Source organism: Lycorma delicatula, chromosome 12 (assembly GCF_047948215.1).
Source record: "Lycorma delicatula isolate Av1 chromosome 12, ASM4794821v1, whole genome shotgun sequence".
Taxonomy (NCBI): domain Eukaryota; kingdom Metazoa; phylum Arthropoda; class Insecta; order Hemiptera; family Fulgoridae; genus Lycorma; species Lycorma delicatula.
Window position 1 is genome coordinate 56274803 of NC_134466.1, and position 25328 is coordinate 56300130.

At 31.6% G+C, this 25328-nt stretch overlaps 1 protein-coding gene across 1 annotated transcript in view; it reads right to left on the reverse strand.

Annotated features, from left to right (window-relative positions):
- Window positions 1–11169: 11169 nt before the first annotated feature.
- The window catches only part of LOC142333001 (uncharacterized), a 64491-nt gene continuing 50332 nt past the window's right edge, over window positions 11170–25328 (reverse strand). Inside the window, exons 16-19 of the mRNA XM_075379765.1 lie at window positions 24619–24663; window positions 20297–20462; window positions 12942–13094; window positions 11170–11393 (exon numbers count right to left, since the gene is read on the reverse strand). Coding sequence (XP_075235880.1) covers window positions 11304–11393; window positions 12942–13094; window positions 20297–20462; window positions 24619–24663 — 454 coding nt within the window. The 3' untranslated portion in view covers window positions 11170–11303. The remainder of the gene's footprint in view (window positions 11394–12941; window positions 13095–20296; window positions 20463–24618; window positions 24664–25328) is intronic.

Below are 25328 nucleotides of genomic sequence, written 5' to 3' on the forward strand. Positions count from 1 at the left end.
ATAAATATATATAATTTTATATTGTACTGTATTATCAGTATAATACCAAAAACTGTGTATAATAATAATAATAATAAAATTATTCAAAAGAGCGAGTATAATGGAAACATTATCATATTAATTTTGTATAAAAAATAAATGCAACTTCAAATCAAAAGCATTCCCACCAACTATTTAGAGCAGTAATGTTTGTTATAAATACAGCACTTAGCATTATCGATCATTAATAACTGTTCGGTTGTTAGACTGTTGTTGCTGTATAAATAAATAAATTACAATGAACCAATAAAAATACAGTAAATTTAGAGTAGATAGAGCAACAATTTGGTCTGCCCAAAACTTGAAACATTGTGAAGTATGCTGGTTTCGGAATAGTCAGCTTCCATGCTAAAGGAGTAGTTCTAGCGGGTTACCATAGGAAGGACAGGTATAAACGTATTCTCCACTGTTCTTAGCGTTACCTGACAAAGAAAACGAAGAGGTGACTGCACTTCATTTCTCTTTTCTTTTACTTTTAATGTTTTTAACTACTTTGTGGATCAATTTGTGAACATAATGTAAAAAATGGACTATTTTAGAGAATGGATAGATTGTTCTCACAGAAGACTCTAGTGCAAGCCTTATACAATTGACCATGCGAGAAGCATTTACTCTTCAAGTGGAGATCATCCACATGAAGGACTTTGTGACTTGAAGCCCCTTGTGACTTATTTATTGTGATTGAAAAAGTAACTTTAGGTGGAATATGGAGATACTTGAACGTGAATGGCAAGTCTAAAAGAATGTACGCTGTAACTCATTTAATTCTACTTTTTTTTTTTTGATACCAGAAAGAAATATTGAAAAAGATAAAAAAACCTGTTTTATAGAAAATTTAATTTCAAATACTGCTAGTTGTTTTTGAATTCGATTTAACTACGAATATGGCCGCAGTAAAGTTGAATATTGCCAAGGTAAATAAGCAGATTGTTATTGTAAGCCATTAAAACGACCACTATCTTAAAACTGTGAAATATTTCAGCAATATTCTTTTGATCTTTCCAGATATAAAAACTATGTTCATGCAAAATTTCAGCTCAGTTGGTTTTGTAGTTATTTTGTGATAGAGTTACAGACTCTGAGGAAACACTGGATTTTTAGGTGTACAATAGATAAGTGGGAGGGCCCCTTTTGAGAAGGAGTAGAAGACTGAGTCCTGGCCTCTTGGATTAGTCTGCCGTGGACAACATAGCCGTCACGTCAGGCGGTTCTGAGTGGTTAGGGACGAGGCTCCTCCCAGTACCGTGTGATGCTAGATTGCAAGGCCAGTCCTGGGAGGCTGAGTGAAAAAAGGAATATAATAGGTATAACACAGGATTGATTGAACATTGTGGAATTGAAAGGACATTTATTAACAAGTACACATGCTTAGATCGATATCCTTTTCACTTTAGCTGACCTATGTATTTTTTGTTTATACTTATGCAGCAAAAAAAAGTGAATTGAAAAGAAATAATTATCCTAAAAAAAAGAAAACCATTTAGAATTACATCTTTCAAATTTTATATAAAAAAACAGAAATGATGAAATAATATTATTTTATTAAGATGCATTAACAAATAAAACAATTATGCAGTACAGTGTTCGTAGAACTGAAAAAAATTCTACTTATTATTTTTACAATAGCTTATTTCCATGAATAACTAAAAGATATTAGAATAAGCAAGCAATATAAGTTTATATAAAAAATATGGTTGATGCATTTGCCTTGATTAAAAAATTGTATTTTACTTAAACATTCACGTACAGTAAACAAGCAATTAACGTGTACTGAAATAATTTAAATTGTAAATTGCTCAAGACAGAACAGTAGTAATTATAATAACTAAAGCACAAACTCTGACGATAAAAGATTCATAACTTATTTCTGTTGTCATGGAGATAAAAATATAATAATAAAGTAAAATGATTAGTATATATATATATATATTTTTTTGTTTTAAAAATAAATATCTTTAATTCACAACTTTACCTCAAGGGAACCAGGACCTCGGACTATGACTTAAAACCTTCCCCAGTATAACACAAATGTGTTTGGAAAATTTGAAAGTAATTGATCAGTTGGTTCTCACATGGTGTGATGGGAAAATAAACAAAAAGACAAATAATAGGCTTTGTAAATAATATTCATATATATTTATACACATGTTAATGGTAAACTATTTTATCTGTTATTTCCAGTTTATCTATTTTTGATAATTTTTGAAACTTTTGGTACATTTGAAACAATGGAAGAAGTTATAGAATCGATCAACATGGCGGAAAGTAATGATTTGTCTTTCTAACAGAAATTTATTAAATTGAATTCTTGCCAGCCACCTGTAAATATCAAACTATATGATTAACAATTGGATACCAGTTGTTGTTGTTACTCTGGAGAAAATACAAATTTAAACTGTCTAATAAATCGTTAATTATAATTAAAACAAATAATTAGCATAATTATTATGCTAATAATTATTAGCATAAACAAAACCTATTCTGTAAATTTACAATCTAAACTCAAAAAATTATGACTTGATTATTTTCAAATATAATTTAAAAATTCTCTTTATGTTGCTGAAAATACATGAAAGATCAGAACTTAAAAGAAAATTTTTTCATCTATGTTTAGTTCAGAAGGGGGAAAAGACTTATTACACTTAAAACCTTGAAACTTGTGGGAGAAGAACTTGGCAAACTAATCAATCTGTATTTTAATAATCGGTGATATTTTGATGATTCTAATTTGAACATTTTAAAAATTAATTGTCCACTGGGTATTCACCCGTTTACAGTAAATAATGAATTATTATTTTTGTAGAATATTAAAAGTTGGATGAAGATTTTCTGAATAAAAGGTAAAAACGATATCGTGACTGCTACGAATATAATTTAAAAGTAAATATACATGATTTATTGACTTGAAACATATTATCCCATAATATTTGTTGTTAATTACTTATTCCATTATCCTACGTTATTTAGAAAAACAAGACCGATTAATGCTGTACATTGATTATAATGCAATTATAGCGGAATTTAATTAATTACTGGTACAATCTTCTCCACTTAAATTAGATGCCTCCCGTTACTGGTTGATTTACCTCCACTACATCTCAGGCGCCAGAATAAATCAAATTATTAAAGATTAAAAAAACTTGTAATTAGATTCTTGTAATTAATTCTTTTAAATATTTATTTAATTTATTAATAATATGGTTTCAAAGGAAATCATGGTGAAAACCATTTTCAATCTACGCAAATACTTGGTGGTTAGGTACAGATTAAACCAATAGATTTTTGTATTAGGTAATGTTTTGATCGGTCCCTCAATATAATTTTTTTTTTTAATATTTTATTTATAGTAAAAATTTTTAATACTGCAGAAAAACAACAGAGATATTTCATCAAATAGAGTAATTTACATGTGATTAGCATTCAAGTGCATGCTTTATTTTATTTTTAAATTATTATTTTTCTCTTCGAAATCTAAGTCGCATTAATAGAACTATAAAATACTAATTTAATTGAAAATAGAAATGAACAGATAATATTATTTAGATTTATAAAAGCATAAAATTAATCATCTTTACTTATTTATATATATATATATATATATATATATATATATATATATATAGAGAGAGAGAGAGAGAGAGAGAGAGAGCGAGAGAGAGAGTGTGTGAGAGAGAGAGAGAGACAGTGAGTGTGTATTTCTAAAATAGTAGGCTGGCTATGCTTTTTCGGATTCTATTTGTAAAAGTAAACAAAAAATATCCTTAGGAAAAATGTTAATTTCTCTTTCATTCTCCGCCTGTCCGCCAATTTTTTAATTTTTATGTAAAATTTTATATCTCAATTTTGGATAGACAAATCACATTAATATTTGTTAAGCGTCTTGATAATAAAGGTTTGAAATTAGCAAAAAGTTAGAACTTTACCTTTGCAAATTACAAAATGGTGAAAATGTTTATTTTTCAAGACGTTACGTGTCCATAAATATTAGTTTTATCAAAATTTATGTTATTTGCTAAAATATTAAATCTTTTATTTTGAACAAAATGACATTTTACTTTTTAAAATCGGTTAACAAGTAGCCGAGTTATTGATGTTATAATTTTATGTCTATTTTCATGTTCACCAGTTTAGGTTCAATTCTATGAAATATTAATTGTTTTATTTATTGTTAATTCTAGTATTGTAAATTAATAACAAATTAAGTAATAATTTTTTCACAATAATAGACCTAATAATTATGACAACAAAATTACAACATCAATTTTCTCCCATAACTCGACAATTTTTTGACAGATTTTCAAAAATGGAATGTCACTTTGTTCGAAATAAAAGGTTTAATATTTTAGCAAATAATATAAATTTTAATAAAATTAATATTTATGGACACGTAACGGCTTGAAAAAAAACATTTCCACCATTTTGTAGTTTGCAAAGGTAAAGTTCTAACTTTTTGCTAATTTTAAAACTTGATTACCAAGACGCTTAACAAATAGTAATGTGATTCATCTATCCGAACTTGAGATATAAAATTTTATATAAAAATAACAAAATGGCGGACAAGACGAGAAAGAAGGTAAAATAGTAATTTTTTGTAAGTTAATTTTTTGTTTTACAAGTTGAATCCGAAAAAGTATACCCAGTCCATTATTTTAGAAACACTCTGTATATATATGAAAAGAAAACTCTTAACTGAATGTGTTTTTATTCATTATTATTATTATTATTATTATTATTATTATTATTATTATTATTATTATTACTATGCGAATAATGAAATTACTATCGATAAATGAAAAAAACATTGATTAATAAATAATATAATTACTTTCTAAAAATATTTCTATAAGATTTATACAAAAACAAAATGAACAATATTGTTGTCTTGAACATACATTGTTATACATTGAATATTGTTGTTATACATTCATTATATTGCTGATGAAAGTATATTAGATCCAAAATTCATAGTTATCCGAACCCAACTTGAGTGAAATTTGAATTAACCAGCTTTGTTTTGTGTTTTTGAGTTATCAGTCAGTGATTGGTTTGATGCTATTCTCCATTCCTTTTCTATTTTGTATTTATCTTTAAACTTCAAAATATTTACTACTCCTTATGTATTCAGTTATTAATTTCGTATTATAATCGTTGACTTACTGTATTGCTTTTATTACCACTTTACAACCAAATTAACTTAACTGGGATGTTTTAACTATGCCCCCTCCAATCTAATTCGTCTCTACAGGATTTGATTTAAAGTTTCTTTCCTCTATTATTCAACCAAAGACAAAGAAATTCATTTTGAATTTCATCAACCGAACTAATTCTCAATTTCTTCCTGTAATAAAATGTTTTCTAAGATACATTATTCTTTTTCTTTGTGGTTTTCCTATTTTTTTATGTTTCATTATTGTAAAATGCAAAACCGCACAAAAATATATTCAAGAATTTCGTTTTAATTCATATATCTGTTGTTTGACACAAAAAAATCTCTTTTCTGTTTTTTTTTCATCAAAAAATGTTCTTTATTTATATTAGGCCGCATTACTTTATCCACTCTTTATAATGTTACTCCCTTAATAAAAATATTCTACAAACGTTTGTTACGTTAATATTATCTACGTTAATATTTTTATTCTCTTTATCCTAAATTTTTTTCATATTTCACTAAGTATATTTTCCTCTTATTCATTTTCAAACCAAATTATTCGTATAGAAATAAATCCATACCATTAAAAGAACAATATCATCGTCAAATCTCAATATTTTCGTTGTTACTCTCAGATAATTACTTCAGTCTCAAATTTATCTTGTAATTTTTTTTGTTTCTTTTTACTACAAATTGAAGAGCAAACGGAATATGCTGTATCCTATAGTCATTACTTTCTGAATCAGTCCTTGTCTTTTAAAGCATTTATGATTTTTTTGTGAGGGGTTACGGACATCGACTACTTTCGTTACAAGCCCTTTTCCCATAAAAAAAAAAACAGAGAAAAGACTTTTCCATCCTGATAATAAAAAACTAACAACTATTTAGGACATTTATGAAAATAAGATGTATGAGAAAAATTAGAATTTTTTTTTTGAAAATGAGTCTTATTTGTTTAACGCCTAGGTTTTCCCTTAGGTAATCCTTACGTCCTTCTTTTCTTCATCCTTCTGACGGCCTCCACCTCTGATGACAGGATATCTGAGACCTCGGACATGGTATCTTCATCCTTATCCGATACCAGGCATGTTCTGCGATCGGTATGAGATGATACCGATCTAGATGGTGCTATTGTCGTTATTGTCCAAGTGTCCAAACTTGAAATTACATTTTTGGGACAGCTGAAATATTCGCCCTCTCCGTAGGAAACCTTTGGATGTTTGGAGGTGCCATAGCTACAGGTTGTACAATCTTTGTATCCAAGGCCTTCTCTATCGTAATTTGAATTCAAATCTTCCAAGTTCAGAGTTCTTCCGCGTACCTTTCACACCTTCCTTCACTTTATGACTGGTTGAAGGACTGGTGTTTCTAGCATTTTCAGATTTTTTCTTTTATATAGAACGTCAAAGGTGTCAGAATTAAAATAAAATACTTGGAATTCACAACGTGTGAATTCCGTGTGTTGTTTATGTCATTACGGGTAAAAGTAGCTTCGTATTATTAGCTTCGCTCGAAAATAGTATGAATGGAATGAGGTGATAGTTATTGTCAACAAATTAACAAAACTGAAGTCGTCTGACAAGGTCATCAAGCTGGAATTGTTGACCTTTCTGAACATTAGAATGACGCAGTTCGTGAGCATGTAAAATCCTTCATATTGTATTTTGTTGAATGTTGAGTCGTGTAGAAATTCTTCGCCTGCTCGTTGGATGACTAAGATGTACTTCCTCAAGATGTTTTCCCTTACATCACAGTGTACCGGTTGACGTTCAGATGAAAAGTGAGCGCTGAGAAATGTATCATTCTTACAAAGATTATTATTAGTCTAAATTTATTGTAATAAATACAACTATTTTTAGTTTTTACAATTTCATAATATTTTTTTGTTTTTTTTTATTTTCATAGGCTTTATTACATTAATTTTCTAGAATTAAATTCTCTATACGTTTTTGTAATAAAATTTACACATTTATTAGTCATTTCACAAAGTTATTGTACTCAAACCTTAAAAACGTTGTTTTTCGTCATCGAATGTTTTTGTTTTACGTTGGATATCATCAAGTTTTCCCTCATACAATGTCTTAAAAATTTTAATATTATTTCATTTCACAGGGGAACTGAAATCTGAGCAAAATTTTTCGTTAGTCGTAACTCCATAGGATATGTTCTTGTATTCCTTTTTTTCTTATTTCAAACTTAGAATTCGTTCCCAAATTACTTTCCTATCCTACTGAATCACTCTGTATAACTGATATAAAAAACATGTATACCTCTATTTTATTACTCAAAAATACCCTTATTTATTTTTTTATTTTATTTATACTCAAAAATCCCCTACCAAATATTTGGTATATAGTCCCTTCCATGTTGTGTAAGGGAACATTCTTCTATTTTCTAAAATACATGAAATATACTATATTGAGATCTGTTAAATTGTGTTTTACGTACATACACACACGCGCGTGCGCGCCCACACACACAACCAGGAAAATTACAAGACTACTGTTGATTGAGTTTTATACTTCTATATCATGATAAATTGTTTTAAAACACGACGTCTGTAAATAAGGTAATGAGATTGTCGAACCACAGTCTCATTACCTTATTTACAGAATTTTTTTTGAACTAAAACTTTTTATTTACAGTCCAATTATACATGGACTATATCACCTTCGAAATAGTTCCCTTGGGAAGCCATGCACTTCAAATGGTTTTCCCACTCTTCATACCAGTGTTTGAATACAGAAACTGGGATATCCTTCAGTTGGTCAGTTTTCTTTTATGTTTTCTGCTGTTCCATAATGGTGCCCTTTGAGGTGATTTTTAGAGTTGGGAACATGTAAAAGTCGCAGAGATTCAAGTCACATGAATAAGGTGGTTGAGGAACTACAGGAATGTTTTACTTTACTAAAAACTCATTAATTAAGAGTGCAGCGTGACAAGGTGCATTGTCATGATGCAGCATCCAGTTGTCTTTGATGGTTGGTCTCATGTGGGTAACTCTTTTCCACAGTCTTTCAAGAATTTCTCAGAAAACATATTGATTTACAGTCTTTCCTGTAGGCAAAAACTTCTTATGGACTACGCCATTATGAGACCTGCCGTCAAAAAGACAACTGGATGCTCCATCATGACAATGCACCTTGTCACATTGCACTCTCAATTAATGAGTTTTTGGAAAAGAAAAACATTTCTGTCATTCCTCAACCACTTTATTCATCTTACATGAATCCCTGCGACTTTTCCTGTTTCCGAATTTAAAAAACAGCTCAAAGAACTCCATTTTGGAACAGTAGAAAACATAACAAAAAATGTAACCGACCATCTGAAAGATATCCTTCAGATTCATAGCAGTGTTGGAACTCAGTGTTTCTAGTTCCAACACTGCTATGAAGAGGGGGAAAATCATTTGAAGCATTGCATGTCTTCCCAAGAAAACTATTTTGAAAATGAGAGAGTCCACTGTATAGTGGACTGTAAATAAAAAAATTTCTGAATCAGTCTCATTACTTTATTTACAGACCTTGTAATTCATATTTTAATTGAGTAGCCTTGTAAATAAAACTTTTTTCTCTGTTTATTTTGTAATAATTATAGATCGATTCTAATTCAATAATATATTCTACTATTTTATATTGAAGTAAAATCTATTATAAAGAATATTTAAAAACCTAAAACTAAGGTTTAGTTTTGGGAAGAGGTTAACGATTGGACTTTTTATTCGAAACAATTAATTGCAAGAAGGTCACAAGTCTATCTGAATTGATTTATATGATTGGGTTAGATGTTTTTAAACTAAATTTAGGGATTTATTACAATTTATTAGAATAATAGTTATCTGTAGTCTTATTTTTTTTTTTAAATCCCGGCTGAAAATATTGATTTTATAATTGTTTTTTAATAAAAATTTAAATGATAATTTATATTGTTTATTATTTTATTTCTTTGGTTTTTCCATGAACTTTTTAAATGTATTTTTTATACACAATTTTATTATTTACCAATAGAAATGGCCATCTAGGTTTAGATTTTTAATAGCATTTTTTCGAAGTGATTCTCAGAGCATAGTCTTGTTTTCCATTTTAGTAAAACTTATATATGAAACATCCATAGTAAAATTAGCGATTGATTGAAAATTTATAATAAACACCTTATTAATTGTTAAAACAGATTTTTTAATTATTTCTATGAAAATATTCTATTTTCTTCTTCTTTCTTTAGAAATCACTACTGAGAAGAAAAGAATCATATAATACAGCTGTGTTATTATTAATAGAAACATTAAAAATAAATTATTTATGTAGAAACACCGATAAAGTAAGATGAAATGAAAAACTAAAACAAAGTATCATCTTTGTCAGAGAAAAAATTAATCAGAAAAAATTTAGAAAAAAATAAAAAAATTAAACAGTGTCATTACACAAAAATAAAAATAGATAGATAAAGACAAGGACTGATTCAGAAAGTAATGCTTACAAGATGTAGCATCCCTTTGCTTTTCAATTTGTAGTAAAAAGAAACAAAAAAAAATTAGAAGATTTGAGGGAAAAATGAAAATATTGAGATTTGATGATATTGTTCTTTTAATGGCATGGATTTATTTCTAGATGAATAACTTGGTTTGAACATGAATAAGAGTAAAATATACGTAGTGAAATATGAAAAAAATTTAGGATAAAAAGAATTAAAATATTAAGGTAGATAAAGATAACAAAATTTTATAAAATATTTTTATTAAGGGAATAATATTATAAAGAGTGGACAAAGTAATGCAGCCTAATATAAACAATGGAAATCTTTTAATGAAAAAAAAAAGAAATTTGTGTATCAAATACAGATCTATAAATTAAAACGAGATTCTTGAATATATTTTTGTGGGGTGTTGCATTTTACGATAATGAAACATAAAAAGTAGGAAAACCAGAAAGAATTTAATATTAGATTTTGAGGGAGATTTGCTTATAAAAGTTGCAATAGATAGCAGCACTTCATAGATATTATGTAAAATATTCATTTACTTAAATAGTATCAGTTATTGTATTTGGCTGGCCACATGCATTTTACTCAATTGACTCCATTTGCCTTTGCATATGTGTTTGTATTGTAATCTATTAAATTTTTTTATTTAATATGTAATTATACAAAGTATTTTACCTACAACTAATGAAACAGGATCACATGAAAGTACTCTTGTAGAAAAACAACAAAATAAGGAAAGATATTTCATAATTATGTAGTTGATTGGGTCAAGTTGATTTATATTAAATATATATATATAAAAACACACATATGCTATTCATACTCTCTTAGTTATCCCCCCATTTCATTTAAATTTAACAAAAGAAAAAATTAACTAAAGAAAACACAGAGAATGGCTCATCTCAAACTTGGTAAAAATTAAGACGATAATTTATATTAAAAAGAGATTATTAGTAAATCTGATTTAATTAATGGTTACAAATAATAAATACAAGATAAAAACATCCATATTACAACAAACTATTTAAAATATTAGCAAAAAGAACAGAAATAAAATATATTTACAAAAATAAATAGGAATCAGTTTCAATGGCCATATACAGAAATAAAATGACATTTGAAACCGGTTTGAAAATAAACAAAGAATGCTTTTCATAAACCATAGATCATGTCCTTGGGTACTTTTGTGAAGATTTTTGTTTAAATAGATATTTCTTTTCTATCATAGATTAATGAGTAAAAATCATAAATGTATCATTAACTATCAAAATTCAAAGAATTCATTGTGATAGAAACATATTCTTTTTTTATAAAATATTCAAAGGTTATACCTTTAGTCTGTAAATTTATGCTGCTTACAGTGTTTTGTGAATGCTGCTAGTGATTCAGCAGAAGCATGTGGTTCAGTGAATACATTATATTGTAAATTTCTCAGGGTGCTTTGCTTTTCGCTTCAGAATTAAAATAAAAAAGTAAAAAAAAAAAGAAAGAAACAGTAAAAGTATAGTTAATAGAGCAGTCTCAATTACTTTTTTATTATATTTTATTTGTTGTAAAATTACATATTTAATTTATCTTCTTTCTAATTTTTTTTTGGTAACAGCTGTAGGATATTAGGTTCTACTACTAAACAGAATCAATCATCAACAGCATTTATAACACTTAATGTATCATTGGTTTGTGCACTATCAATGTTGTGAAAAAAGGATCCCTCTACAGGATATTCCTAAAATTAAACAAAAGACAAATAAATGAAGTAATATACAAATTAATGAATTATATTTCTTATAATTAAGAGTATTGTAATATTTCTGCCATATGTTCAGGGAAAATAGGTAATAATCAGTCACTTGTGAAGAAACAATACAGTAAATTAATGTTTTTGATACTAATAAAAGATTTAAATTGTAGAAACATCAAGGGGTAGAAAATTGTTAGAGTTTCTTGCAAATCCTGAATAATTGATAATGTAAAGGTAACAATTAGTAAACTTTCTTATATGATATAGGATCATCTATATTCTGTTTCAATGTAGTTGGTTTTTAAGAATTTTTCATTGGGGTGAAATTCTTTTTTTCATCATTTGAAGTTAATAATTTCATTGGAGAATATGGCATAATAATGCTCTGCACTTTTAAATTGATTACTCCGTGAGGAGTGTATGTGATAACATGGTATTTTTTTTAATTGCTGCCACTCTATTTTCAGAATGCTGCATAATATCTCCAGAACCAGTTTCCATGAAATATTTTTCAAATTATTCTTACAGTGACAATATCGGCATTGGGGATCATGATTTGAAACAAAAAATGAAAGTTTATGCAACTTTTCCTGATTACACTCCTCAAAAATTTTGTTTTGGTATTTGTATCTTACTTCTATCTTTACTATTTATTAGAATCTATGTTCCAGATTCATATATCAAGATAAGTGACGGGTATGCTTTATAAACAGTTTAAAATCTAAAGGCACTTACCTCTGCCTGAACAACTCTTTTATAAAATCTATAAATTAGTTCATCTTTTGTATTCTTGCCCCTTATACCTTCATATCTGCTCTTCTATTTTCTCTAATGACTGGGTTTTCAATGCTGAGCACGATCGGGATATTCCAAAAATTAGTGTTTGCGATGTGTGACAAGTTACTATGGTTGATCGTTCCATTTTCCTTTTATGAAGACTTACCTCGATAAATTGAAAAATTTTGCCTGTCCACAACTTCAACATTTAAAACTTAACATCATATTCCAGCAATTTAGCACCCTGCCACATTGATTATATCCATTCTCATTCATGAACTTCTGAAGAACAGAATTCCTGTAAGTTGATTAGTTGTGGTCAAATGGTCCAACTGTCTGGTCAATTTGAAATATGATTCTATAGCTTGGAATTTAATAATTCGTAATTTAATAAATATAATCCTCTTTGAATTTAGTATTGAATTTTTTTGAAGAAAACCTTTTTATAGAATAAAAAAAATTGCAATGGCTGCAAGTTTGGACCAAATTATAGCTGAGTTTAAACTTTATTTATCACATAAATTTTTCACCTGAACAATATACAACAGTTAAGATGGAAAAAAATTTAATTGTTTTTTAATAGCAGTGACGATTTTCATATATTGTTTGTACTATCTAAATAAAATAGTTAACGGATTGGGAATTCTTTTTTAAATTTTGTTAGACGAAATATACAATGTAAATCATTACAAGTAAAATTTTTGTTTAATGCTATTAAACGTGAGGAGAAGGATAATCAGATACCTCATTACTTACATTATGATTAATTATTTGATGTCTTAAACAGTATGTAAGACCAACACATGTAGGTTGTAAAGAATAAAAATATTGTAACTGATAACCACTGACGGTGAAGTTTAATAATTTGTATTGCCATATTTTTCTGTTTGCACCTTTAAAGGCCTGTAACTGAACAGTTTTATATATTAGAAATACATAATTAAAGGATATTTACATAAACATTAATTAAGATATTATATTAGGTACCTAAAAAAAATTAATTGTCATGGAATATATTAGATAAATATGTTTTTAAATAGTAGGGGCATTTGATGTTACCCACCATGGGTTGGTCTAGTGGTGAACTCACCATTGCAAATCAGCTGATTTTGAAGTCAAGAGTTCTAAGGTTCAAATCCTAGCAAAGGCAGTTACTTTTATGAGGATTTGAATACTAGATTATGTATAACGATGTTCTTTGGTGGTTGGGTTTCAATTAACCACACATCTCAAGAATGGTCAATCTGATACTGTACAAGACTAAACTTTATTTATATTCATACATATCATACTCATTTATCCTCTGAAGTTTAGCCTTCTTATGGTGGTTCCAGAGACTAAACAGAGAAATTTACATTTGATCTGGTAATTTAATAACTGCGTATACCCAAGTTATGTCTAAATAGCACACCAACACACACAACATATATATGTATTGTGTGTTAAGTAGGGATTGTACAGAGGTAGTACAGTTACCAAACAGGATTAAAGATTCCATAGGTATGTCCATAGTGAAAGTATATAAAAATTTTTATATACTGATCAAATCCCAAAAATAGCAGTGATACATTAATTCAAGCCAATCCTCATGGTGTCCGTGGAATGGATCAAAGAGGCATCTGGCTGAACACTAACAATGAGAAATGATCACAGGTCAGGAAACAGTGGATTGTAGATAAGGGGCCAAATCTCCTTTTCCCCATTGACTACAAAACAAGCTCATCCAAAAAAGAAACTTAATTCACTCTTCAAGCAGTAGTCATCTATTTAATCAATAATTTCTTCCAGAAATTTGGATAAATTTATCAGGATAGAAACAGCCCATTAATGATGAATAATTGACCACCTCAAATACAAGTATATGCTTGGAATTTAATAATTCCTGAAATATAATCATCTTAGATATTAATAATGGATTTTTTTGAAGAAAACCTTTTATAGAATAAAAAAGAGTGTTACATACTAAGGAGTCAACTCAGGACTGATTTGAGCTTCATGAAAAATTAGTTGCACGTCCCTTGAATTTTGTAAAATGTAAAATTATGTAAACTATTCAAGTAAACCCTCAATTCAATGAATGTTTACTAAATACTCCTTGTAAGATGAAGTAATAAAATAAAATAAACAGACGAAAGATAAACTAAAATTAGTAATATTAAAAAGTAGTCAGCTGTTTAATATTTGCATTTTAGAGATAAAAATAAAATAAAATTTATTTGTTCTTTATAAAGAAGAATTTAAAATATAACTCAAATAACACTACGATGAAAATAGATATATACAGTAATTTTAACATATTAAATTATCTTTCTCATCGAATATGGAATTTTTCCAAGGCAAACTCATTCATACCTATTTCTACCAAAAATAGGGGTGTAAAGCTAGTTCGCCTCCACATGGTGCACCCTGGGTAACGCTAAATGAGCTAGCAGATACTGGCAGTCAGACAAACCAAGAAGATAGGTTCTCCTGACCATGCAGACACAAGTCTACAATAATACGAACTGCAGGCCATGTCACTAGATATACCCAACAGTCCTTCTGAGATCTTGCCGACAAGAAATCTTGGACCTTCGGTCCGAATTTACGACATAAATATGGAAGGCATAAGTTATTCTAAGAGCTAGTATTTATCAAAACTGCTGAAGAATAACAATATTGATGTGGTTGCAATCCAGGAAACACATTGTAACACTGAGGAACAATTAGGGAAAAGGGGCAGAATACCTGGATATGAATTACTTGGTGTCACATACTATAATGCATAATGATGCTACTTAGATTAGACGCGATATAGAAAACGCTACTCTCATTTCCACCTCCACAGGCAATGAAATTCATAATGTGGTAGTTAAAATTGGAAGTATAATAGTGTCCAATATCTCTATAAACCACCATCTGTCTGACCAACCTCAGTAATCCAAATACAACTTCAACCTGTGTTATACGTGGGTGATTTTAATAGCCACCACGAGCAATGGAAGTATAAGGATTGTGGTAGGGATGGGGAGGCTCTGGTGAGATGGGCTGAGGATGAGAATCTAAGTCTTGTCTTTGATGCTAAAGACCGATTTACTTTTAAATCAGCGGCTTGGAGGCAGGAGTATAACCCGTATCTATGTTTTGCCTCAACTGATTGCAAAGGTTGGCTGCTGCTAGTCACCAGTAAAGTTCTCTGCGACTTTCCCCACTGCAAATACCGTCCAGTCATTGTAGAGGCAGGTAGCCAAATTTCACTTGTGACTTCTGTACCCCCACCCTAGATTGAACTTCAAAAAGACTAATTGGAAAAATATTTCTAGGGATCTGGATAAATGCCTAGGCTCGATACCATCAATTAGCAAAAGCTATAGCAGATTTATAGCAGCAGTAACAAGTACCGCAAAGAAGTACATCCCTAGATGGCTTCGCAGAGATTATATCCCAGGGTGGTCCCAAAACAGCGACATTCTCTACCGAAGCTTCCTTGAAAAGGGTGATCAAGAGCTGAAAGGCACTTCTCCATAACCTCGACGCTGCAAAACAACAGATATGGTCAGAAACGGTTGAAGCCTGAACTTTCAGACCTCGAGTTGTCATGCATGGACTCTGCTAAGAAAATTAGGAAGCGGTGCTCCTATTTAGAGACACAAAGCAAATGTCTCCCCAAACACCGTAGCTTCCAACATAGTGGCAACTTCCAGAGCACCAAGAGATAGAGCGCACGCAATTGAGATAAAACGTAAACTAAAAAACTTGGAGAGAGATAGACGGGGGAACTGAGTACGCTCACCCTATCACACTTGAAGAGATTAAGTCGGCGCACAAAAATGCCGCTCCAGGAAAAGCACCGGGATTCGATGGGATGAATCCAGAATTCCTATTAAACTGCGGAAAATATGTAAAACTTTGGCTGGCCAGATTCTTCACTAACATAATACAGACCGGTAGCGTACCCAGAGAATTCAAACAATTGAAGGTAGTAGCCATCTTAAAACCAGGGAAACCGGCAAACATATCTAAGAGTTACAGGCCTATAGCATTACTATCAGTGACATATAAATTACTGGAGAGGCTTATCTACAACAGAATCTGTCAGAGAATATTTAATGTTATGTTGATTGAACAAGCAGACTTTAGGCCAAAACGAAGTTGCACCGACCAAGTTCTCTGGTTCACAACGTATATTGAAGCGGGGTTCCAAAGAAATATTAAAACCTATGCTGCATTCATTGATTTATTAGCCACTTACGACAATGTCTGGAGAGAAGGCATGATTTGTTAGGACCTCCGTGTAATCCCATGCAAATTAACAGCTTGCCTCCTTATAAACATGTTGAACGACAAAATGTTCCAAGTTATCTTGGGATCCGATAAAAGCTCACCAAGGAAACTCACGAATGGTCTGCCACAAGGGTCGGTACTTGTGCCTCTTCTTTTCAGCCTCGATGTTACAGACATACCAGAGACAAGATCTAAAAAGCATGGCTAGGCCGATGACTGGGTGCTAATAACAAAATGTACATCACTTGAACAGTCGGAGGAAGTCCAGTATAACAATGTATTACTCAAAAGCCGCCAGGTTTTGACTTGCCATGTAAGACATGGTCAACGTTAAGCAATACAAATTCAATATGATAGGTGCGCATATTTCCTGTATAAATGGGGAAAAACACCGAAGCCCCTTTGCGAGTGTGGTGACAATCAAACTGTTAAACACATCACAGAAGTTTGCCCTAGGACAGCCTATGAAGGGACTTCTGAAGATTTCCTGATAGCGACTCCAGAATCAATAGCTTATATTAATTTTTTAGATATTTGTTTGTAATTTTTGACTGTAATTGGTGTTGTGTCTTGGTACCATACGCTAAATAAATCTAACTAAAATGTAAAAAAAATATTAATTACTGTTTACAAAATATGTAATATTATTAGTTTCTTCTTGCTTTTCCTGTTTAGCCTCCGGTAACTACCGTTTAGATAATTCTTCAGAGGATGAATGAGGATGATATGTGTAAGTGTAAATGAAGTGTATATTCTTGAATATTCTCAGTTCGACCATTCCTGAGATGTGTGGTTAATTGAAACCCAACCACCAAAGAACACCGGTATCCACGATCTAGTATTCAAATCCATGTAAAAATAACTGGTTTTACTAGGACTTGAACGCTGTAACTCTCGACTTCCAAATCAGCTGATTTGGGAAGACGCGTTAACCACTAGACCAACCCGGTGGGTTAATATTATTAGTTTATTTACAAATAAAGTAACGACAGATGCAGTTGCATATTAAACATTAATAAATGACTATATGAACATTATGTCAACATCACCAGATGCAAGCATATATTGCCTCAGTGTTACTGCAATTTTTTAAATAATAAATATATAAGTTTATACATGAAATATAAAGCTATTATAAAATTGTAGTTCACATAATTTTAGGTTTGAGGTGTTCTAAACTCAAGTCACAAAAATTAAGGTAGAATTAAGTCGAATTTTCAATGGAAAAAGGGTGAAAAATGCACGCTTTAGTAATCAGTGAATTCACTGAAAAAAAAAAAAAAACTAAATGATTGACAAACATATATTAATCATTCATACTTGCATAAATTTTAATATTACTTGACTGCACAAATTGTACAGTCAAGTCAGTTAATGACTCATGTGCATAATAAAGGTACAGAAATTATATTTTTTTATCCACTTGATCAAATAAATGTTTTCTGGAAACAATATTTACAGCTTCTTTGAGCTATTGGGTGATATCAATACTCAAACGTTAGTACTCACTTGGGTGTAGCTGCTGGCTACTCGGTCACCAACCGTATTCTCTTGTTAGTATTTATATAGTGGATGTCTGAAAAGTAACTTACATCCCTCTGTAACTTTTTTTAAATTGAGATAATTGGATGCGGTTTGCGACATTTCTCCTAATACTGAAAGGCTACTTCAGTGAACGTACATTTCACAGTTTTTGATTTTTTGGGAGGCTGGGGATGGGTCAATTAAAAAATGTCAAGTGGAACCAATTGTCAGCTTGATATAATATTTTAACGAGCTTGATGAGAATAGAGAAATTACACAATTAAAATTAAATTCTTGCCTTCAATTACCGGAGGCTAAACAGGAAAAAGAAAGAAAAGAATATAAGTCATAACAATAATACAACTGTAATAAAGGAATTTATTATTAAATTATACTTTTTTTTGCCTTCAGTCATTTGACTGGTTTGATGCAGCTCTCCAAGATTCCCTATCTAGTGCTAGTCGTTTTATTTCGGTATACCCTCTACATCCCTAACAATTTGTTTTACATATTCCAAACGTTGCCTGCTTATACAATTGTTTTCCTTCTACCGGTCCCTCCAATATTAAACCGACTATTTCAGGATGGCTTAATATGTGGCCTATAAGTCTGTCTCTTCTTTTAGCTATATCTTTCCAAATGCTTCTTTCATCTATTTGCTGCATCACCTCTTCATTTGTCACTTTATCCACCCATCTGATTTTTAACATTCTCCTATAGCACCGCATTTCAAAAGCTTCTAATCTTTTCTTCTCAGATACTCCGATCGTCCAAGTTTCACTTCCATATAAAGCAACACACCAAACGTGTACTTTCAAAAATCTTTTCCTGACATTTAAATTAATTTTTGACCTAAACAAATTATATTTCTGACTGAAGGCTCGTTTCGCCTCTGCTATTCGGCATTTTATATCGCTCCTGCTTCGTCCATCTTTAATAATTCTATTTCCCAAATAACAAAATTCTTCTACCTCCATAATCTTTTCTCTTCCTATTTTCACATTCAGTGGCCCATCTTTGTTATTTCTACTACATTTCATTACTTTTGTTTTGTGCTTGTTTATTTTCATGCGATAGTACTTGCGTAGGACTTCATCCATGCCATTCATTGTTTCTTCTTATTCTTCTTCTTCTTCTTCTTCAATTATTACTGTTGATGTTAGGTTCCTGTAAATGTTAGCAATTGTTATTCTATCTCTGTATTTGAAACCTAATTTTATTATAATGCTGAACATTTTATTCCAATCTACGTTATCGAACGCCTTTTCTAGGTCTATAAATGATAAGTATGTTGGTTTCGTTTTCTTTAATCTTCCTTCTACTATTAATCTGAGGCCTAAAATTGCTTTCCTTGTCCCTATACTTTTCCTGAAACCAAACTGTCTTCTAACATTTATTCCACTCTCCTCTCAATTCTTCTGTATAGAGTTCTAGTTAAGATTTTTGATGCATGACTAGTTAAACTAATTGTTCTGTATTCTTCACATTTATCTGCTCCTGCTTTCTTTGGTATCATGACTATAACAGTCTGACGGAACGTCCCCTTTTTCATAAATATTACACACCAGTTTGTATAATCTATCAATCGCTTCCTCAGCTGCACTACGCAGTAATTCTGTAGGTATTCCGTCTATTCCAGGAGCCTTTCTGTCATTCAAATCGTTTAATGCTTTTTTAATAAATTATACTACACAAGTGAAAGTATGATAATCGGGTTAAGTCTTACATCTCAGGGTTTTGACAGGTTTTGACATTCAAAAAAAAAAACAAGTATCTATAATTTTAGCATTAATAATTTTCGGAAAGATACATATCGTATACATATTCATATGTCTTTTTTTGTTGATTTTTATTAATTTTTTTTTTTTAATTTTCTTTTTATTGATATCTCAACCAATTTAGATGAAATTTGTCAGTTTTTATGTATGGAACATTGATGCAAATTCATTTTCATCACAGTGAGTTAAAAATGTGAGAATATATGGTCACCTTCAGTTCCATATCTCAAAATTTTAGTCAAAAAGTAGAATATTTTTTTACATAATTCTTTACACGAATAGTTATGTATTTTAATGTTGCAGTTATATTTCCTCACATACAGTCTGTCGAGGGCAAAGATCTCAGTAGTCAGAGATTTACATAACTTTGCCGGCTTGTGTGTGTGTGTGTGTGTGTGTGTGTGTGTGTGTGTGTTTGTGTGTGTGCACATGATTGAAACAAATAATTTATTTTTTATAGTTTATATTTCTTTTTTCCTATTTCCATTTATAAATTTTTCCTTTTTAATTGCTACGTATGTGTGCTTCAAATAAGTGAATACTTACAGGGCTAACAAATTTACATATGTATGAAAAATTTAATTCAAACTTTATATGCGTATTAAAATATCCTTTTAACTTGTCTTTTAAATTTTTATCTAAGGTAGGAGATAAATATAATACATTATTCATCACTGTCCTATTATCATCTTTGTTTACACGTAAAGTACATCTGCAAACAAATATAAAAATAAACAAAACTTAGTAAATTATATAATTTTTATTCACCATTAAACACAAAAATTTAGGTCCATGATGTGTTAAACAGAAATATGATAATTATATTTTTATATATTTTTCATTTAATATATTGTTTAAAATATTTAATGTCTTAAAAATTTAATTCAAGTAAAAATTTAACTAATACATTCAATTACAATTGATTAATGTAAAATTGTAATTGCCATTAAACAACTGTACTCCTAGTATAATCAATAGTTTATATGTATATGAATTAGAACCCACTATCACTGACTTTATTATTTAATTCTCCTATTTCCAGGATGAATTAAATTAGATTTATTATTTCGAAGGTTTATTAAAAGTATTGAAATAATTTTTTCATAAAAAATCGTTAAAGTGAAATTATCTAAGGAGTTAAAAACTTCGAGAAAATATGAGCTAAATACTTAAAATATATCAGCTATGTTTATTATTAAACATAAAGTTAGTAAAGCAACTTAAAGTTAGTAAGCATGTACTATGAAGGAGTCATTGTAAACGAACTGGAAGGCGCATAGAGAGGATCTGTATCTTTAAACGAGAGAACAATCGGACGTCAGTGATAATAATATGAATATGTAATTCCAAAAAAAAAAACTGAATTTCAAGTCATTACTGGATAACACAACAGTAATTCTCTCTTTTCCCGTAAAGTTGAATGTTTATTTATTCTAGAAAGAAATAAAAAAAAGAAAAAAGGAAATCAAATATCCAACTAATAATAATTCAGATCAATAAAATTAAAAGACTAAAATAAAAAAAATTAAAATTTAAAGAGTGTTAGGTAATGGTAAGTGATCGCTACTTACAATTATGAGATAAACTGGAAAAGGATGCCGAGTACAAAACAGTTAAAAACTAGAAATTAATGGGATAATCTTATTAGACAATAAGCTAGTGTCAAGACATGGTTTTCAGAATTATACTCTATGACAAAATTAACGGTGATCACAATGCACCGAATCTAGATTTCGTTCAGTTGCCCATCTCCTGCCTGCGGAAAAGGCTGCAGAGCCTCGAGATGGATGCATGGCGACTGGAATGCTACACTACAACTAAGGGAAGATCCTTGTATAAATTTATTCAGGGATGGTATGCCTTGAATTAGTTTTTAAGGGCAACAGGTGCCCGGGTACTTACCAACCATGTTAATTTAAACCACTATCTGTTACGGTTCCGCCTGGCAGCAGATGAACAGTAACCCACCGGGTTGGTCTAGCAGTGAATGCATCTTCCCAAATCAGCTGATTTGGAAGTACAGAGTTCCAGCGTTCAAGTCCTAGTAAAGCTGATGAGCTGTGCGTCTGCGGGGAGGTCTAGTCAAATGAACACCTGGTGTTTGACTGTCCTGTTCTTGGTTCCGCTAGCTGGGTTAGTTAGTTCAGAGGAAGACGATGTAGGACATTGAAGACGTCTGGACGAGGCCTACAGTGAAGGCAGTAAGCTGAGTTATTAAATCACCGTTGCAAATGTCTACCAAGAAATTTGTATCGGTGGCATCCAAACGAGGCCAGGCTTATTACTATGAGATGTAAAACGTCAGAGGGCGATAGGCGACTCCCGTTAAAGCCCATAACGGCAAGGAACGTGGGGAGGGGGTGACAGGAACGTCACTAGGCAGGTGTCTTCCCCTATGGGGTTGGGATGTCCTGCTCTTGAGAGGGCTAGAGACCGGGCCACCCTGGAACTTAGTGGTCAAGGGGAAAATTGGCCACTCACAAGCGGTGAGTCAATGTGGCGAGAACCGCATTGTCGGACCGTGTGAGAGTTCCTTTATGCGGCTGCTTTGTTCAACCGACATCAGTAGTTTACCTAACGGAAAAGACCTATCGCACTGCTGTGGGAAGCTAACCTTGAGATATATATGGCTGGCCAACAGCCAATTAAGGCTCAAAGCGGTTTAATATGGTGGACAGGTACTTTCTGGCATCCAGCGACCAAGGCGTAGCAGCGAATTGCTGTCTAGACGAAATAAATTTTAATTTGTGGATGATATATATAGTTTTAGTACTTGACTGGGTGCGTCTACCCATTTTAGCAAATATCTAACAAGTGAGCGGTTGGGACACGTAAGCCGGAGGTGTATGACACCGCGCTTAGACCGCTCAAGCTGTTAGGTAATCTCTAGGAGCTATTTAGGATATTGGTCGCTAAACTATTCGAGCCTCAGTTAACGTTTGTGGCACAGACATACGGTCTTATCTTTAGGGCGACCGAATGGGGTGGTAACGGGAGAAATGCCAAGCAAACCAATACTCTGTGATAGCGCTGGTTCTAACGGTTATGCCGCCCCTTAAGAATATATATATTTTTTTTAAAAATAAAGGTACATTATTTTCAGTAAAAATCAAATCATTTTATTTCAAATTTAATAAAAGCATATATTTAGAAAGAAAGATGTAACATAACATAATATTGTTAATCGAACAGTAAAAAGCAGTAGAAATTAACGGAGAGGACAGCGTTGAACGTATTGCACAAATAATCAAAATTCCAGCGGTGTAGGGTTTGGATTTTGGATATTTTATTTGATTCATTTTTTTTAAAGATTTTTTCAGGTTTCTGAATAAGTTTTCTTTATGTACATGCTTCCTTTTACACAATTTTAAAACAAAGCTAAACAATGTTCCGTAGCAGCACTCCCACTAATTTTAGCTTCGAGCCGGCACTGACATCAACATCCCGACACCGAGTGCCACGTCCGTTTGTACTACAGAAGTTCCTATGATGTTAATGAGGGGCTTGCATCTCTGTGCTTCAAGAACAAGTAGCACTCAAACACTTTGTGTTCTCAGTTTCCGCCCTTTCTCAATAATCGCGTTTAGAGGACGGTCTCAATACCTACCCACACAGGTATTGTTTGAAGCAAACGTCACCGGTAGGGAATTTATTCAACTCGTACCTCAGTTCTCCGTGCTTGGGATGCAGTCATCTCTGAAGGCCTGGAGTCAATCTATTGATCCATGTACCTGTCGCACAAGCTAGGAAGAATGGAGTAGCAAAGCTACTCCGCCTCCCCTTTGCTTACCTTTGGTATATTAACTCCTTCTTCCAAACGAGGAAGTCCAGTAGCGCAAGGCCGGCCACTTCCCCAGCTGCATCCTCCGAGATAATCCTGTACTTGTAGGATATCAATAAGGATACAACTATATGCACTCTTTTTACTAGGCACTTCCCTTTTCGAGCAAGGGAGAGAAATTTGGTGCTCCATATCATACATTTGAGAGCACCCCAGAGAAATCACCCTTCGCTTTGATGTGGGGAGATTCCCGATGTGGGCGATTAGCCGACTGCTGTTTTTTCAGCCATCTGAGGGACCACGATCAAGTGCTTCATCCTCATAGGTACTTGACTGCAGGACAGGGTTGAACGTTTTCTACCCTAAACGAGATCGGGAATCTCAGGAAAATTCTAGCTCAATTATTGTTATACGGCACTGCAATTTCTTTTTAAACGTTTTATTCATTGGTTTACTTGGCATTTCTCCCACCACCTCCCCATTCGCTCGCCCTAAAACGTAAGACTGAAAGTCTGTACGACAAACGGCTACTGAGCCTCGAAACAATTTAGCGACCAGTGTTCTAACTAGCTCCTAGAGCTAACCTAAAAGCGTGAGCGGAATAAGCGTGGTACTATACATTACTCGCGTGTCCCACCGCCCACTTTTTATATATCACTAAAATGGGTAGGCACACCCCGTCTACTACTAAAACATATCTGACTATCAATAATTAAATTTATCTGGTCAAAGACAGCAATTCGCTGCCACGCCTAGGCCGCTGAATGCCAGCAAGTACCTGTCCAGATTAAAACGCTTGGAGCCTTAATCCGGATGGTAACCAGCTATATCTCTCGGTTAGCTTCCTACAGCTGCGCGTAGGAGCGTTTTCCGTTAGGTAAACTGTTTCATGTTTTATTCATGTGCAAGCCTTTACTAAAGACCCACTACGAATCTGCTTTGAATGAATAAATGACGATTAAATGTGTAATTACTCTTATTTTATTCGCTGAATTTTTGTTCCTAATAATTCATGGATTACACAGTTCATCAAAATTTTTTCTATCTCTATACTACAAACTACATTCATTAAAAAATGATCACCTACGTGATGGCAGTGTTCTTAATTATTCGTACTTCTGTTTCTTTAGGCCTGAAACATAAACAGAAATGAAATAATTAGAATTCTTATTCAACAGGAATATAAGGCGACTAGAGCACGGTTGATACTTCAGTACACTGAGAGATGAAAAAATAAACTTTTTCTAATTCAATTTGTCGAGGTACGGCTAGGAAATATAAGAATCGATCCTTTAATTACTTTAAATGATTGCTGTGCACTTAATTCTAAATGGAAAATTCCTATTCTTTATTTTCACCTAAAAACACAGATTCTCAGGAGAGAGTAAAGAGTAATTCGAAACGATTGCGATCCCACACAAGTTTTCACTTCGGCCGTGTGGTCTTAAGCACACATATTTTTTTTATCCTATTATTATATCATTGAAGATTGTAGTATATTATCCATCGAAGTACGGTTCTTAATCCTCATCGATAATAGATAGACGTTCCAAAATACGTTATTTCTATAGTCATTATTAATTGGATAAAAGTTCACACGACGTTAAATTTGACTGAAGAATTTAAAAAGATGAATCCCACAGTGGTTGTTTCTCAGTTATATTTTACATATTTTTTTTTAGTCGGTCATAAGACTAATCGGAAATGGATGAACCAAATGACAGGTAAGGTTAGGTGTATTTGTTTTTATAATTATTTATTATATTTATTTCTTATTTTTATCAATATAAATTTACA